Source organism: Cannabis sativa, chromosome X (genome assembly GCF_029168945.1).
Source record: "Cannabis sativa cultivar Pink pepper isolate KNU-18-1 chromosome X, ASM2916894v1, whole genome shotgun sequence".
Classification (NCBI taxonomy): Eukaryota; Viridiplantae; Streptophyta; class Magnoliopsida; order Rosales; family Cannabaceae; genus Cannabis; species Cannabis sativa.
In genome coordinates this window covers 42,906,739-42,925,737 of record NC_083610.1, presented here as the reverse complement: position 1 = coordinate 42,925,737, position 18,999 = coordinate 42,906,739, and the positions used below count along the sequence as shown (strand labels likewise).

The window sequence follows — 18,999 nt, the reverse complement described above, 5'->3', positions numbered from 1 at the left end:
TTATGGGATCTTAGAAAAAGAAAAGTAAGAAGCTTGTGGGTTCTGTTTGTGTGCTTATGATATCTTGAGCCAAAAATTGTTTTTAGCCTATCCCTGAATATCTGAGCCATAATACCTAAAGCCTTGAAAAGACCTAATGATTCTAAAGAATACTGTCAACATTAGTGGAGAAAGGTAAGCATGCAAGCTTATGAGTTATCGGGCTGTGGAACTGTTGGAAAGAGTAAAGCTTTTATAACAATGTTTCACATTTGAATAAATTTTTGCAGTTGTACATAGTGTTATAAACTGAGCATCTAAATTAATTGTTAGAGTTGGTAGAATTGAAATTCTAGTTTGAGCAATAGAAGAGAACAACACATGAGGCAGTAGTATTATGATTATCTGATAGCGTAGTTAGTAGTTAGTAGTTAGTTTTTTTTTATCTTACTCGAGGGCGAGTAAGAGTCTAGTTTGGGGGAATTTGTTAGGCTAAAATTAGTCTAAGATTCGGGTCATATTTCGGTTAGTTTTCACTCTTTGTTTCTAGTTTTAGGGCTATATTACGCTTGATTCTCTTGTTTCAGGTCCTCGGGCATTTAAAGAAAGTATGTACAAGAATTGAGGCGAAATGGCGAAAGAATCGAGAAGAAAATCCAAAATTTGTGTCGCCATTTGCCGAGTTCCGGTCGCGACTAGGAATTTGCCGGTCGCGACGGGACTTGGCAGAGACATCCCCAAGAATTCGACCGCACCCCGCCGCGATCGGGGCTTTGCTGGCCGCGATCGGAACAGGCAGAGAGAATTTTGAGACTAAACTGCTTAACCCAGTCGCGACTGGGGCTTTGCCAGTCGCGACGGGCACCCAGTGACGGGATTTTTGGGCAGTTTCGTAATTTCACGAATTTTAAAGATGAGAATTGGTTTAAATAGCAATGTTTCGTGAAAATTAGGGATTATTCAGAATTGGAACCCTAGAAACAAAGGAGGAGGCTAGAAGAGCGGCTTGTGGCGACCCGGATCAATTGCTTCAACTAGTTCTTTCTCTTCTCTTTAATTTTTCTATGTTCTTTTCTATTTCAATGTTAATTATGGATTTGATTATGGATGTTTTGAACTAAACTCCTATTTAGGGAGAATGATGAATGTTGTTTAAGTTTTTCCTAGTTAATGAATAATTGCCATTCCTCCATCTTGATTGTGAATACTATTCATATTTGTATTTAATTTCCATGTGCAAGATTGATCACCTTTTACATGTTTTATGATCTCAATTCAAAATCTGAAAAGTGAGAATTGAGAATGCTAAAATTGGATAGTCTAGGTTTTGATGTGAAACGAAAGTATTTACATAGCCTTTGTGACACTTAGATTATTGCTTAATGCTGATTTCATGTTGGTTTAATTAAGAGATTAATTAGAGAACATGAGATTTAGAACCTAGAAGATCTGAAAAGAGCTAGGTTAATTCATAATCTGTCATTCACTTCAAGAGAAGGATAGCATTTAAACATTAACATTGGTAACTTAACAACAGGATTCGTCTCCCTATTTTCTTATCTTGATTAATCTTCCTTTTGTTAGTTTTAATTTTCTGAATTGTTTTATTTAATTCATAAAAAAAGTATTCTTTTACCAGATAGAATCAATAGTATAATTTAGTAGTAATTAGTCCAATTCCCTGTGGTTCGACCTCACCTGTGTGAGTGTACTACTTGATTGCGTATACTTGCGTAGTGATTATAAAGTTAGCAACAATCACCAGTTGTAAAGTTGCAAGGAGTGCTCCCACTATTTCCCACTTGTTGTTTGCGGGTGACAGATATGTCTATTGTCAAGCTTCGGAAGCAGAAGCAAGTCAAGTTCTTTCACTCCTTCGGTTATTTGAAGAAGCATCAGGCCAAAAGGTCAATCTTCATAAGTCCTCTGCTTTCTTTAGTTCCAACACCATAGCGGATACTAGAAACCGTATATGTACTTTGATGCGGATTCAAGAAGCAGGAGAAGACAGCATGTATTTGGGGCTCCCAAGTATAGTTGGTCGCAACAAGAATGCTGTTTTGGGGTTTCTTAAAGAGAGAATGAGGAAGAGGATCAATGGTTGGGAGGGTAGATTTCTATCTCGAGCTGGGAAAGAGGTGCTTATCAAGACTGTGGTTCAATCTCTCCCATCGTACGCTATGAATGTCTTTCTTTTCCCCATTGGCACTTGTACAGAAATTGAGAGGATGATGGCTAGCTTTTGGTGGAAGTCGAATAATTCCAACAGCAATGGCAGCGGCATTACTTGGATGAGTTGGGATAGAATGACCAAGCACAAGTTTGATGGTGGTATGGGCTTTCGTAGCTTGAGGGATTTCAATTTAGCCATGCTTGGTAAACAAGGCTGGCGGCTTTTATTTAATGTCGATTCCTTAGCTAGCAAAGTCTTCAAAGCTAGATATTACCCACATGGCGACTATCTAACTTTGGAGCTTGGGTCGAATCCGAGCTTTATATGGAGTAGTATCTTTGCTGCAAAAGATACCGTTAAACTTGGTTTGAGGAGAAGAATCAGGTCTGGTACAAATGTGCAAATAACAACTGACCCAGGGCTTCCTGTTTTTGACAACCCAATACCAGCCCCTGTGATTGATGGTCTTGATAACTTCACTGTAAACGGCCTTTTTGAAGCTAACAATCGAAGATGGGATGAAGACATTGTGAAGGATCTGTTTGCCTCTGAAACTGCTTCTATCATCCTTGGCATTCCTTTAAATCAATCTGGTGGAGTTGATTATTGGTATTGGATTGCAGAAAAGAATGGGTTCTATTCAGTTCGAAGTGCGTATAATTTGCTTCAAAAGCTTAAACACCATTCGGATGGCTCTGAAGTCAATGTATTCTGGAAGAAATTATGGTCTCTCATGGTGCCTCTAAAGGCCAAGGATCTCGTGTGGAGGGCGGCTTCAGATTGTCTCGCCACCAAAAGGACTTGTGCATGAAGAAGGTTTTGGCCGATAGTACTTGTCCTATGTGTGGAGTTTTTGCTGAATCGGAATGGCACATTTTGGTCTCTTGCAATTTTGCTTGGTCATGCTTCGGTTTTGCTGGTCTTGCTGCTGTTGAGAGAGACTCATTCTCTTCTCTGCTGGTGTGGTTGGAAGCTACTGCTAATCGGGTTAGCAGTGTTGAATTAGGCAAAGTGGTGATGCTATGTTGGGCCATTTGGGCTGCGAGAAACGATTTGGTTTGGCAGCAGCGTGTGAGAAGCGTGAGTGCTGTGGTGACTTTTGCTACATCGAGTCTTGATCAATGGTTGAATGCTCAAGGAAAGGGAAATATTCCCTTGTTGTCTCCTCTCAAAAGTTGGAGATAGTTTAGAGCGGTGGGTTAAACCGATTTCAGGAATCAAACTCAATGTAGATGCTGCCCTTTTTGCTTCTCTTCATAAACACGGCTATGGTTGTGTGGTCAGAAACTCTGTTGATGAACTGGTATCAGTTTTTGCAAGGGTTAAGAATGGTTTTGAGGCTCCCGAACTGGCTGAAATAATGGGCATTCGGGAAGCCTTGAGTTGGCTCAAGAACAACCAGTTTTCAATGGCCATTATTGAGACAGATAGTCTCGTGTGTGCAGCAGCAATTAGAAGTGCAGAAACTTTTGCTTCTGCTTTCGGCTTGGTGGTGGATGAGTGTAAAAATAGTTTTAAAAGTTTGTCCAATGTTTCTATTGTGTTTGTTAAACGTTCTGCGAATCGTGCCGCGCACTTTGTTGCCCGGCACTCTATTTCTCTAGCTGAACGCATGTTTCCTATTAATAGTGTTCCCTCGAACTTATTGTCTATTCTTGCGAGCGATTGCTCGGTTTAATAATAAAGAACACTTATTCCAAAAAAAATGTAGTTTTTATTTTATTTATTTTATTTTATTATGTAGTTTATATTTTATATAAAATGTTTAAGAGCATTTTATTTACATTTAAAAGTATTTAATTACCCTTTTAATGGAGAGTGGCAGTGCAATTAGTGTTGAGTCAACTAAATGTTTCTTTTTTCGGGTGTAACTTAATTATCGTATAATAAATATGTTCCTAATTTCATATTTTAATTTTTTATTTTATTATTGCTATAATAATATATGGTAAATTTGATAATTTATGCTAAAACATTAGATAGGGTGTTTAATTATACCCAATTATCACACATAAAAAAAATATACCATTCTTTCAATTTTCTTCCAAAAATACTCCTGTGTTTTCAAACCTCTCACATTCCCTCTAACTCCATTCTCTCTCTTCTACATTCTCTCTCTTCGTTCCCTCTCCCAAACCCACGCTGCAAAACCCACGAACCCACACCAGACCTCACCCACGAACCCACACCAGTCGAGCCCACGAACCCACACACCAGTCGAACCCACACACCAAAACCCACACCAGTCGAACCCACACACACGAACCAACGACCACCAGTCGAACCCACGGCGACGAACCCAATCGACCTGAGAGAACCCACGATGACCACGAACTCCAGTCGACCACGAACCCACGACAACCACCCACACCAGTCGAACCCACACACCAGTCGAATCCCACCAACCCCAATCGCAGCAATCAAGGTTAGTTTTTGTAGAATTTTTCTTTGAATTTCTCCTTTAAATCATACATTTGTGGTTGAATCTAGTATTGAATTGGAAGTTGTTATTTTGTATGTTATTTGGGATGATTTGTGCAATAAAAATGTGGGATGAATATGGGTTTCGAACAATAGTTGTTTTCTGGGTTTTTAGGTATTTGTGCGATTTTATGCGATGCCATGTGCGATTTTGTGCGACGTAACACGAGTCTGTACAAGTTCTGGTTTGGGGTTTTAGATCATTGTGCGACATTGTGCGATTTATATGCGATATTGTGCGATTTTATCCTAGATTAATACTTTTTGGTATGTTTAGCAAATTTTAGGCGACATTATGCGATGTTTGTGCGATGTATGATATATGGTATAGGTTATGCGATTTTAACAATATTTTGCGATTATTGTGCGATTTTAGTGCGATGTTAACTGACAGGATCTTGATTTTTCAGTTTGTTTTGTTCTGTATTTTTTGGCGATATTATGCGATTAATGTGCGATTTGTATGCGATTCTACTTCACACTTGTAAAATTTATGCGATTTTAAGCGATGTTTATGCGATTATGATGCGATGTAGTCTAATTAATCTTTGTAAATGCAGATGGCTCCTGAACTTATTCTGCCCTTGGCTGAGCATTTTCCAGGATGTATCACGTACAGAGGAAATGGGTATTTTGCTTCAATAAAGGCTAAGTTTGAAGCCTTCAACTTGACTGAGAGGGTGAAGGAAACTCCCTTTGGAGTTTTTTTGGAATGCCAATGATCTGAAATTCTCTGGGGTGATTGTGCATCAACTGCTTTTGAGGAAAACGAAAGTGACTGAGGTGAAAAATGATGAAGTCTGGTTTTACGTGGGTAAAACCGAAGCCAGATTTGGGCGGTCTGAGTTTGGTTTGATCACCGGACTAAAGATGAGTGGTGGCCCCTCAACAGAAGATTTGAGTACACTGTGTGAGTCTGATCGGATACTGCAGGACTACCTCAATAATGCCAAACAGGTCACTTTCAAAACCCTTTGGCTAGCTTTTGAGGCCTGCGATGTGGCGGACGATGTGTACAAGTTGGGGTTGTGCGCATTTGTTGAGGGTGTTCTTCTATCAATGGCTGAGGGTGTTTATATCTGGACGGATATGCTGAAGTTGGTAGAAAACGTAGAAAACTTCTTCGAGTATCCGTGGGGCCTCCTTTCTTATCAGAAGTTATTGTCATCCACAACTAAGAGTGTGAGTGACCTGAGGAAGAATTACATTGATAAGGTCTCTACTAAAGATAAGATGAAGAAGAAAGGGAAGACAGAGAAAAAAATTACTCAACCGGAGGCGAAGTACAATGTCTATGGATATGCCCCGCCGCTGCAATATTGGGCCTTCGAGGTGATGCAAGATTTAGGGAAGAAGTATGGGCAGTGCAGAGGGACTAGATTCCCTCGAATGTTGAATTGGAGTACTCTTGATTCCATTACGAGACATGATATGAAGCAACCTGACGTGGCTGCACTATTTGAGAAAAGGGTATGTCAATCTTAGTTTCTTTGTTTTTTTGGTATTTAAATTGTGAAACTGTGATTTTATACGATTTTAAGCGATTTTAATGCGATATGTATGCGATTTCTGCATGATTTTGTTTGTTAATCTGTTTTCATATACGATGTTATGCGATGTTTTGGCGACTTTTGTGCGATGAATAATGTTAATGTTAGAACAGTTATTTTATGCGATGTTATGCGAGTTTTATGCGATATGTGTGCGATTTGTCCTTGTTGCTATTCTAATATTTTTGGCGATATGTATGCGATGTTGTGCGAGTTATGTGCGATTTATCAATAGTTGTTAATTTGTCAGTATCTGCGATTTTATGCGAGTTTTTTGCGATTCCTGTGCGATTTTGTTTGTTAAATGTTTATTTGGCTTTCTTTCAGATGGTTGTGCTTCAAATTTTGTATCCTCGGAATTGGGAGGTTGACAACTGGAAGGAAAATTGTGAGGGTGAGGTCCCCACAGTGGAAATGGGGTTGGATGAGGTCGAAGAAACACAAGTCGGGGCGCAAGATTCGACCGCTTCGAGACCCAAGCCCAACGGGTGGCAGAATATGTTAAAAGGTCCAAAATTATTCCACCATCCCCACCCAAGGAAACAGCAGACGCCTCCACATCTGCCACTGTGCCCCCAGCATCTGCCACTGTGCCCCCAAGCTCTGCTCCACCCAATGACTCCGACTACCTCTTGTTGGCTAAGAGATTGGAGAAGGTAGAAGCGCAAAAACTTGCGATTCTCACTTCCCAGACTGAGATGAAGGCTGACTTCAAGAGAAGTCAGAAACAGATGAAGAATCTGTTGGGTTTTATGCCCTAAATAAAACTCTGTTTCAATGTAATCCAGATTATTCAATATCAATAAAGTAACAGAAGTAATTTTTCATTCACTTGTGTATGTTTTGGTTCACTTAATCAATTGCTTGTCTATTTGATTTATAAATTCATCCAAACCCCTTTTCACATACTTGATCATGTTTATTGTGTTGTCAACACAGTGGAAAATAAACATGACTATGTGAATAAAGTATTCCTAGATTTATCAGAACACTGGGTTTCACTGATATGACAATCTACAACAGAGTTTACTTACATTTGGAGAAATGTTATGTTCTTTCCAGAACATAGGTTAAAGTAAAGCTCAGGTTGGATGCATGGAGTATGCATTGGAATGGACCGATATTGAACTTTGAATTAGATTTTGAAACTTACCGTAAACATCTATTCAATTCAATATTATAAGTTGATCCTAGATCACATGATCGAAATCCTGATATGGTTAGGCTTAATTTCAAGAGTATTATTCGTGTTCTTTGATTTGTTAGTTAAGCCTAATCTTTAGTCTGGGCAATACATACATTTTGGGAACACGGTAGTGCGACTGAGTGGGAGCGCTAACATAAATATGGAATCTATAGCTTCTATCTGGCGAATAGTAAGCAAAGGGTGATTTCCTTCGAGCTTAACCAAACGAGATAAATGATTGAGTACTCATTTCACTTAGTTGAAATATCATTTATACAGGATTAAGTGTTTTAAGGATAAAATACATTGTAGGGTGTTACGGTAATTTAGTCCCTTTACAGTGTAAATCATCCATATAGAGGATCATTGATCACATTAGGATTATAACAATGGATAACTAATAATGTGTCTATATGGTGGAACATATAGAGCATTCTATATACTGAGAGTGCAATTCTGAGTTCTATGTGTGGATTCAACGAAGAATTAATAAGTCAGTGAATTTTAGTGGTAAATTCTAGATCTGCTTATTGGAAGCTCGGATATATAGACCCATGGTCCCCTCACTAGTTGAGATGATATTACTTGTAAGACTCATCTAATTGATTTTAATTAATCAATTAAAAATTCTCAAGATAGAATTGTCTATTTGAGAATTTATCACTTATTAAGGGCAAAACAGTAAATAGAGATTTTGAATGGCATATTTATTAATTAGGAAACTTTAATTAGTTTCATTATTAATAAAATAAATGACAATATATTATTTGATAATTAATTTTAATTATTAAATAATTAGACTTGACATTTATGTGGTTGAACAAAGGAATTGGTACTTTTTGACAAAACAGGAAACTATCAGTGTAGGAAAAGGAAAGTTGGAAAAGTGGCAAGCCTTGTTTCCACAATGCCTAGGCCGGCCACTTAGCTTCCTTTTTCTCTTTGATTTTTTCAATTCCAAATGTCAATCATAGCCCTTGGTGGTCTTCTATAAATAGAAGGCAAAGGCTTCAGAGTTGAACACAACTGTACAACCTTTTCACAACATTATTCTGAAAGAATTTTCTCTCAGAAAATTCTCTCTGAGCCGCCACCCTCTCTCTCTCTTCCTTCACTGTTTCGAAAAGTATAAGTGCTAGAGTAGTGCCCACACACATCAAGTAATACCTCAATCATAGTGAGGAAGGCTGTGTAGAATTCAGAAACAACAAAGAAGGACTATCGGGCTCAGATCTTGATTATACTCTGCTACAGAAAGGAATCAAGGGTTAGAGATCTGAGTGGGAGGAGACATATATTCCGCTGCAATCACTGTAAGATTTCTGATACTCTTATGTGTTTAATTTCCTATCGTTTTAGAAGTTCATATTTAGGTTGTTAAATCAACATACTTGTGAGCAGATCTAAGTTCCTGGTAAAATAACTTCCAACAACTGGCACCAGAGCCATGGTAATTGATTTTCTTGCAAGAAATTTGGACTTAAAACGATTTGCTTGTTTTTTGGATGGTATCATGTTGCTTTGAGTGTCATATTGATGTTGATTGTTGTTTGTGAATTCTGGGGAAAATGGTTACTGTTCTGACTCTGTAATTATTTTTGTTGGATAGTTTGGAAAATTCTAAGCAATTTACTTTTTTACAGAACTCGATTTCGATTTAATTTGAATTAGTTATGAATTTTTGAAAATTGGAAAAATCGGGGTGACGAGCAACCTCATCACGCGCGCGGAATGGCTGCATGCAGCCTTCCTGCGCCGTGTTTTCTCGGCCACTCACCCCAGAAACGCGCGCGGATGGGCATGCATGGCATGCCATCCGTACAGTTCATCCATTTTTTCAATTTTTTCGATTTTTCATGCTATTTCATGGAATTAAATTCCAATTTTTTGTGTAGTTTTGTATGTTCATTTTTGTTTTTCAAATTTCAAATCTAATTATCAGAAATAAATTAATTTTATTTTTTAAAATTAATTTTAGATATTAGTGTAATTTGATTTTGAAAATAAGAAAAATCAAGTTTTGCTTACCTCTTTTCTTATTTCCTTTAAAATTTGATTATTTTATTTTTTTAAGGTCAGATATTAATTTTTTTTTTTTTTGTAACTTGACCTTAATTAAAATAAGATCAAAATAATCATGATAATTTTAAAAGAGGAAATAAGGTATTGTTGTTAACTTTTAAATTTTGTTATTTTTTAATTAAATTAAATTGTAAAACAAGAAAAGGGTATGTATTTACCATTTTCTATTTTATTATTTAATTTATTAAATAACATGAAATTTAAAAGGAAAGTTAGCAATTTAATTTTGAAATGACATTTAGGTTACCCAAAACCTAATTTTTTAAAATGGTAGGTTTAATTTTAATTTTATTTTCAAAATAAATGTTTAAAATTAAATAAATCCTACATCCAACTATCTAAATCTAACCTTGTTGCAGGAGTATGTGTTTTAGATTGTTTGTAAGTTTTCTAAAACCTATTATTGCTTGATCTAAATTGCCTTGGTTAACTTGACGATAGATCCGATGATCTAATTTTAACCAAAGGTTCAATTGATGATAGATCAAGTAAATAATTTGTAACAGGTAATTTTTACAAACTTCTTTTATCTGTGTATGACCTAGCAACATGATAGGATTCATCCAAATGTGTATGCCTGTGTGAGCCTATATGTTTAATTTCTATTATAGATACATATAGGTTGATGTTGCTAAATAAAATATCATAACTGATAGATTTTATTTAGGCTCATTTAGTAGTGAGCCTATTCAATTAATAACAGTTATTCATTTTAAGGTTAAATTTCTCTCTTTTGGGCCTTGTGTGAGAGTTGGGAGCCTTAGAAGTGGGTACGACATACTGGACCCAGCCCCCCCTCACATGAACAACCCCAATTGTGAAGGCCCATTTGCCTGATTTGGATAACTGTGCTAGGTTAATTATATTAGTTTGACCTAATAAAAAATTGATTAGCAACATAATTAATTTCATTTTTCCTTGAAATTAATTTAAGAAAAACATAGTTTGAATAGTTATATTCTGGAAAGCTATATGTATTTTTCTTGTTTTTAATTAAATATGGAATTATAATCATATAAATTCTTTCTGAATCTTAATTTTATAATTTCATTAAATATTCCTATTTAAGTTGAGATTTAGTTAAATCTACTAAATCAACTTAGATTTGAATATTTTTGAATTTCCTATTATAAATTAAGTTGAGGAATTTTGGGAATTGGTTATTAAGATTCTTTAGATATTTTTTAAGTTGATATTTTATAAATATGGGAACTTAAAATGGAATATCTTCTAAATTAAGTGGTTACTACTTAATTGGTAATATTTAATTAAGTCATTGGTTGAAGAATATTTTAAGTTGGGTATTTAGATTTTTCTAAACAACTTAAATAAGATATATTTCAAAATTATTCCATTTTTGAAATTTAATTAAAGTTCTTACTTTAATTTGTAATATTTCATTATTGAGAAATGGAATATAAATGATTAAACAAAATACATTGTTAAATAATGAGCTTTAATCAAGAGAAATTCGATCTCCATTGTTGGTTTTGTTGTTGGAAATTATTTTACCAGGATCTTAGATCTACTCACAAGTATGTTTATTAACATCCTAAATATGAACTTTCTAAAACGATAAATTAAACACATATAAAGTTTAAGAAACCTTACATTGGGTGCAGCGGAATAATATGACTCCTTCCGTTCAGATATCTAGCCCTTGATTCCTTTCTGTAGCAGAGCATTATCAATATCTGAACCTGGATCTCTTTCTCTGAATCTTGATGCTGAATCTCCTTTGCTGATGATCTTTCTTCACGATCTTCCTCACTATGATTGAGGTATTGCTTGATGTGTGTGGGCACTACTCTAATCACTAAGGATTTCGAAATTCAAAGGAAGAAGAAAGAAGAAGTGGCAGCTAAAGATAGGGAGAGAGAAAGCTCAGTTTTCTGAAACCAGAAGAAGTCAGAAGAAAAGTGTGTTTTTCCTGAAGCCTTCACTATCTATTTATAGCATTCCACTAGGGTTAGGTTTGAATTATTTGGCATTAAAATAATGAAAATATCAGAGGTAAATTCCTATAAAAGTGGCTGGCCCTATACTAGTGGATTTGGGCCTCACTTTTTGCAATTTTGCAGTTTTAACTTTTCTGCATCTGATTTTCTCAAAAACGCCAATTTTCTAATTCAACCATTTAAATGCCAATTCTAACTATTTAATAACTATAAATAATTATTAAATAATATTGTCATTTATCATATTCATTAATTGAACCATACAAAGTATCATAATTAACAAATATGCCCCTATAAACTCTTTCTTTACAATTTCGCCCTTACTTAGTGAAAAATTCACAAATAGACATAGTCTAAATTGAGAATTATAATTGATTAATCAAAACCAATTACATGAGTCTTACAAGCAATATTATCTCAACTAGTGGGGGGACCATGGGTCTATATAACCGAGCTTCCAATAAGTAGATCAAGAATTTAGCACTAAAATTCACTAACTTATTAATTCTTCGTTGAATCCACGCATAGAACTTAGAATTGCACTCTCAGTATATAGAATGCTCTATATGTTCCACCATATAGACACATCATTAGTTATCCATTGTTATAATCCTAATTTGATCAATTATCCTCTATATGAATGATCTACACAGTAAAGGGATTAAATTACCGTAACACCCTACTATGTATTTTATCCTTAAAACACTTGACCCCGTATAAATGATATTTCAGCTTATGTGAAATGAGATCTCTACCATTTATTTTCGTTTGGTCAAGCTCGAAGGAGATCATCCTTTGCTTACTATTCGCCAGATAGAAGCTATAGGTTCCATGTTTATGCTAGCGCTCCCACTCAATTGCACTACCGTGTTCCCAAAATGTACGTATCACCCTGACCTAAAAGTAGGCTTAACTAACAAATCAAAGAACACGAATAGCCTTTCAAGACTGAGCCTAATCATAACAGGATTAAGATCATTTGATCTAGGATCAACTAGGCGATATTGACTTGAATAGATTCTACGGTAAGTTTAATAAATCTAAGTCAAAGTTCAATATCGGTCCCTTCCGATGCATACTCCATGCATCCAACCTGAGCTTTACTTTAACCAATGTTCTGGAAAGAACATAGTATTTCTCCAAATACAAGTAAACTCTGTTGTAGATTATCATATCAGTAAAACCCTATGTCTGATAAATCTAGGAAACTTTATTCACATAGTCATGTTTACTTTCCAATGTGTTGACGGCACAATAAACAGGATCAAGTATGTGAAAAGGGTTTCAGATGAATCTATACATTATGTACATATAATCATGAAATAAATCATGTGAACCATGCAACATTAAATGTTATTTCTGATCTATATTAATAAGTAAATCTGATTATATTGAAATGAGTTTTATTTAGGGCATAAAACCCAACAAACTCCCACTTGCACTAATATAAAACAAAAAGTGCGTTTCAAATAATCTCAACACCTCGATATACAAATCAAGTGTAGTAGTAGTAAACTCCTCGTAATAGGATCTGAAAGGTTGAATTAACCACAACCTTTTCTCCACTATTACTCTTCCTTTAATCACAAAATCATTGATAATGTGAAATTCTTCTCTATATGTCTACTCTCTTGGGATACTGGATTCTATATCTTTGGCAACTACTTTTGGTTAATCAGGAAATTAACACTAGTAGTTTAAGGCAATTTGGAATGATGCCAAAAATGTATAGAACTTTCCTTAGACTGAATAAGTACCTTTCCTGCAACCTTAACATTCAGTCCCTCTCTGGTAGACCTAGAGACTTCAGATAGGTTTTTACACTTCTCCAAAATCACTATTCCACCCCCAGAGTAACCACCATCTTATCAGAAATATTTACTAGCACATAGGCAAATTTCGAAATCTGATGTGGTGTAGTCTAAGAGTTTTAAACACACTCTTATAGACTAACATATAGTTCCTCTTCTTAATCTTAGGATTTACTTGATTGTCTTCCAATGTTCTTCTCCTGGATTAATCTGATACCTACTCATTACTCCCACTCAACAACGGGTGTACGGTCTAAGGCATACAAAAGCATATCTAAGACCTCTCACTGTTGATATAAGAAATTCTTTCATGGCTTTATCTTTTCTGGAATAGTTAAGACTTTTCCTTAGATAAATAAAATCTATACCTAAGAAGTTGTGAAGCTTCTATAGATTGCCATTAGAAAGAAAATGCTTCAGCATCTTACTAAAGTAAGTTGCTTGCATTAGAGTAAGTAATTACCAGGTATACCACAAGCCATAAGTTTAGATAAACTCAAACCTATAATACTAGGAACAGGAAGTTTGTTAAGTCCATAGAATAGACTTATTAACTAAAATTTCCTTTTATGTCCTTGTAATAGAAAACTTTAGGTTACTCAATGTGAATGGATTAAACCATAGTTCTATTGGCTTTCTTCTTAGTTTCTTATCTTGACAATCCATTACTTGTTTAAACTCACAATCGATTTTAATCACTAGTGTCTCCCAAGTCATAAGAAGGTGAGTTCCTAGAAACTCTCCCACTACGACAAGGCACCGTGAATTATGTCTAAGAAAACTAAATGGTATTGATCTCTTCGGTTGTGACAAGACAAGAGAGGCAGTGGGATCATCATATGTTATATAAGATGATAGAACACTTTTGGAATCAAGAATTAAATATCTCCTTTATTTGCTACTTGTTTGTCAGACTTAGTCATTTTCTTAGAAAAGTAGTATTTGTTTGAACAAACACTTTCTTATCTATTGACAATGGGATGGTCCACCCCTAATCACTTAGAAAAGCTAACAAACCATGGTTAACAGTTCTAGCTTTTCTTAAGATTTTGATTAGGTCATCCATGAATCTAGTAATGATTTACATTAAGTACCCAACCATTACATCATTCTGAAATCGTATTACCATAGAAGGATTTAGGCAACGACTAGTAACTAATCATTAACATGCAACTCGAAATTTCTGGGGAGGTAAGTTTGGATATAATTCAAAAATCAATTTAATGATCTTTGAACTGCATATCTACTAACTATTTCTCCACCCCTATCAGTTCGCAAGATCTTTAACCACTTACCTTAATAGTTTTAACCATTGCTAGAAATTAATGAAATTTTTCAAACATTTCAAATTTCTTTGCTAAAAGGTATAATCTAGAGTTATCGTTTTAAGAATACAACGAAAAACTCATATCCACCCCTGAATGTACATCCATCTGCGAATGAGATGAACTACTTTCAGTGGATATAGGCATATTAACTCTTTGCAGAGATCGATCTTGTCAAATCCACTATGAACAAGATACAAATGTCATAGATTAAAAAAAATGTGGTAGTGTCTTTTGATGACTTAGCTATAGTTACATCAAAGAGTTCTTAGAATACTTCAAGTGGATCCTGGTCACAGAATACCTAACTCATATTCCATACAGTTTTAATCCATTAATAGAAGATAGATATTAAACACTTGAGAAAGTGTAACTGTATTGTATTCTGGAATTAGAAATATAAGAAAATTTCTGTTTGGATTCTAAAATTAAAGTCAAAGACTTAAATTCAACCAAATATAATGAGTAATTCTTTCTTGGACCACCACTACTAATACAAACTCTAAGTCAGATTTGCCCATACAAGCAGGAGATTTCTAAGATTGAGGATTTATATCAATTGGGAATAGAATTTCGGGATTATAATCATATGCGTCATTTAATTTCTTAAGAGAAAATATAAAATGACATGAAATGATTTATAGACCATTCATCCAATGATATGTTTTGAAGCTAATTCAAAATGAATAAGCTAAGAGGAATTAGGATAATTTCGTTTATAAATAAGAATCCAACGATGCTTCGATTAGCGAAAGACAAAGTAATCTTATTTATGTAATCTTTCTTGTTTCATATTGTAAAAATACTAGTCTAAGGTGTCATCAATTGATGCACAGCTAGATGTTGCATATACAATATTTATCTTTCGAGATCTTACACTATTATGTATGTCTAATGGTGAAAATCCATTAGGGATTTATCTCATTAGAAAAACAAATATGTTAGACCAACAATGAAGATTCGAAATTAAACTACAACTTAATAACAGAAAATAACATGGTTCAATATAAATTCATACACAATTCAGAAATTATAAACATATAGCAAGTAGGAATGACTAGTGAAAATACTAAAACATACAATCCTAAATAATTTCCAAGGTTTTCAACAAGCGATACGATGTCCGTAGGCGAGAGTCAAAGCATCATTTATTGAATAGAGTTGTCAGCTCATCTAAAATAGAAACCATTCTAGCAACCTTTTATTCGATCAAAATAAGAATCCAACGTTGTCCCGGTAGGCGAGAGTCAAGGTTATTCTCATTTTATGAGCTTCCACCATTGTTTCATGTTTCATAAGTTTATTTCTAAGTAGTCACCGTAGGGGAGAGTCTAAATAGAGACGAAAACTCACAAAACACTTATCAAATGAAATCTTACGGTGTTAAATGCGTTCAACGAATAACCATCCATAGGGGGACGAAGTCTAGCGTCTCGAGGTTATATTGAAAACATTTAACTTTTGTAAGACCAACAATGGAGATCGAATATCTAATAATAATCAAGCTCATTATTTAAAGTGAGTTGTATTTTCTTTGATTTTCTTTATTTAATTTATTTATTTAAAATTTCCAATTTAGAATGAAAAATTCTAAATATAAATTTTAATTTAATATTTATAAATTTTACTTAGATGGATATGAAAATAACATGAATTATTTCCATCTTAGTAATAATTTCCAATAAATATTTAGAAAAATATTCAATTTAAGTTGTTACAAAATTAATATAAATTAATTTACAACTCAAATTTAATTTTTCTATAAATATATATTGCATTTCGAAAAATTAAAGTATTTAAGAATACAACTTTCGAAAATGCATGTTAAAATAAAAAATTAATCCTGGAAAAATTATTCTAATTTAATGTTGGCCCAAAATTAATTAATAAAATTAATTTACAACAAAAAATATAATTTTCCTATTTAATTAAATATATAAGAAAAATTTCAAATTTTTAAGTATGATGATGAAAATCAACTTAAATATTAATTTTCTATTTAATTAAATACACTAGAAAAATACTTCAAGCAAAAATATCATCTATCTAGATTTTCCTTTGACTAATTAATTCAATTTCTAATAATATACTTTAATTCAATTTATTTTAAATTAATCAATAAATGAAAAAATCATTGATTTAAGTTGATCCAAGAATTAATTAAAATAAATAATTAATTTACAACTTAATCTATTTTTCAAGATAAAATTCGAAATTCTAGCATTTAAGAAATGCAATTTCGAAAATTGATTAATAAAATAAAGAAAAAATATATATTTTGAAAATTATTTAAATTTAGTTGAAAAAATAAATTTCAACTAAAAATAATTTTCTATTTAATTAAATGTCATGAAAAAGAAATATTAAAGTATGATGATAAAAATCAACTTAGATATTTAATTTTCAAATTAATTAAATGTATTAAATTCAAGAAATAAATAATTAAGTGTAGAGAAGGCTTAATTATTAATCTCTAGTTTAATACTAGGAAAAATATACTTAAAATAAATTGTACCAAAATTAATTAATAAATAATTAATTTCACAATGTATAATATTTCCTATTTAATATTAGAAATAATAAGTAGTCTAGAAATAACTATCTAGAAAATATCTTATTTGACTAAGTATCTTTTCCACAAAATTTGAAAAAATATCTAATTTAAGTTGTATTAGAAAAAAATCTAGAACTTAAATATTTTTCAAATTTAAATTTAATTAAATATCAAAAATTAAGTTGTAACCACTTAATTTGAAAATATTCCATTTTAAGTTAATATTTGAAAAGATACTAACTTAAAAAATATCTAAAATATTCCATTTTAAGTTAATATTCGAAAAGGTATTAACTTAAAAAATATCTAAAGAATCTTAATAACCAATGCCTAAAATTCCTCAACTTAATTTTGAAATTTGAAATTCAAAAGATATTCAGATTTAAGTTGGTTAGTTGTAGATAACTAAATATCAACTTAAATAAGAATATTTAATGAAAAATTTAAATTAAGTTCCAGAAAGAATCTAGATGGTTATAATTCTATATTTAATTAAATACAAGAAAATACATATAGTTTAGCTTAGAATAAAAAATTCTTTAAACTATAATTTTCTTAAATTAATTTCAAAATAAATGAAATTAATTATGTTGCTAATCAATTTTATTAGGTTAAACTAGTTTAATTAACCTAGTACAGTTATTCAAATCAGGCAAATGGGCCTTCACAATTGGGGTGGTTCATGTGAGGGGGTGCTGGGTTCAGTATGTCGTACCCACTTCTATGGCTCACAACTCTCACACAAGGCCCAAAAGAGAGGAATTTAACCTAAATAAGAACAACTGTTATTAATTGAATAAGCCCAATAACTAAATGGGCCTAAATAAATTCTATCAAGAACTATGATAATTTATTTTAGCAACAACAACCTATATGTATCTATAATCAAATTAAACACATAGGCTCACACAGGCACACTTTGGATGGGTCCTATCATGTTGCTAGGTCATACACAGATGAAAGAAGATTGTAAATATACCTGTTACAAATTATTATCTTGACCAAGGGAGCCATCAGATCATTAGATCTGGCAAAAGGTAATCATGGCTATTTGCAATCAAGTAATAATAGGTTTTGAAAACTTACACACAAGTTAAAACACATACTCCTGCAACAAGGTTAGTTGGATAGTTGGATGTAGGATTTATTTAATTTTAAATTAAATATTTAATTTCGAAAATAATTAATTAAATAAATAAAAAAAAATCGAAATTTTTTTAAAAAATTTGAAAAAATTCGAAATTTTTAAATAAAAATTTAAAATTAAACCTACAATTTTTGAAAAATTAGGTTTCAACCAACCTAAATATCATTTCAAAAATTTGCTAACTACTTTTAAATTTTAAATGTTATTTTATAAATAAAAATTAAATAAAAAATTAGAAAAGATAAATAAATATCTTTTTCAAATTTTAAATGTAATTTAAATAAATAAAATAACAAAATTTAAAAAATTAGCAAAATATCTTATATCATTTAAAAATTACATGATTATAAATAAGATATAATCAAATTTTAAAATAAGATAGATTTTTTAAGCAAGAAGATAGATACTAATTCTATTCAAATTCAAATTACACTAATATCTTGAATTAAATTTAAAAAATATTAAATTAATTAAAAATGATAATTAGAATTGAATTAGGAATAGTAATAGTATAAATACAAAACTATACCAAAAATCGGAAGTTAATTCCATGAAAAAGCATGAAAAATCGAAGAAAAACAAAAAAATTGTGAACTGTACGGACAGATTTGCGATCGCATGAAAATATCAGCACAGCCCCGATTTTTTCAAATCTTCAAAAAATCATAACTAATTCAAATAAAATCCAAATTGAGTTCTGTAAAAGGCTAACTTGCTTAATTTTTCCCATACTATCCAATAAAAATAATTCCA

The 18,999-nt window shown here is 32.7% G+C and overlaps 1 protein-coding gene across 1 annotated transcript; it reads left to right on the top strand.

Moving 5' to 3' along the window:
* The first annotated feature begins 2,959 nt into the window (after positions 1-2,959).
* LOC133032174 (uncharacterized) lies at positions 2,960-5,355 on the top strand. Its single transcript, XM_061106041.1, has 3 exons — positions 2,960-3,208; positions 3,291-3,824; positions 5,194-5,355. The coding sequence occupies exons 1-3, from the start codon at positions 2,960-2,962 to the stop codon at positions 5,353-5,355; spliced, it is 945 nt and encodes a 314-aa protein (XP_060962024.1).
* The last annotated feature ends 13,644 nt before the right edge of the window (positions 5,356-18,999 follow it).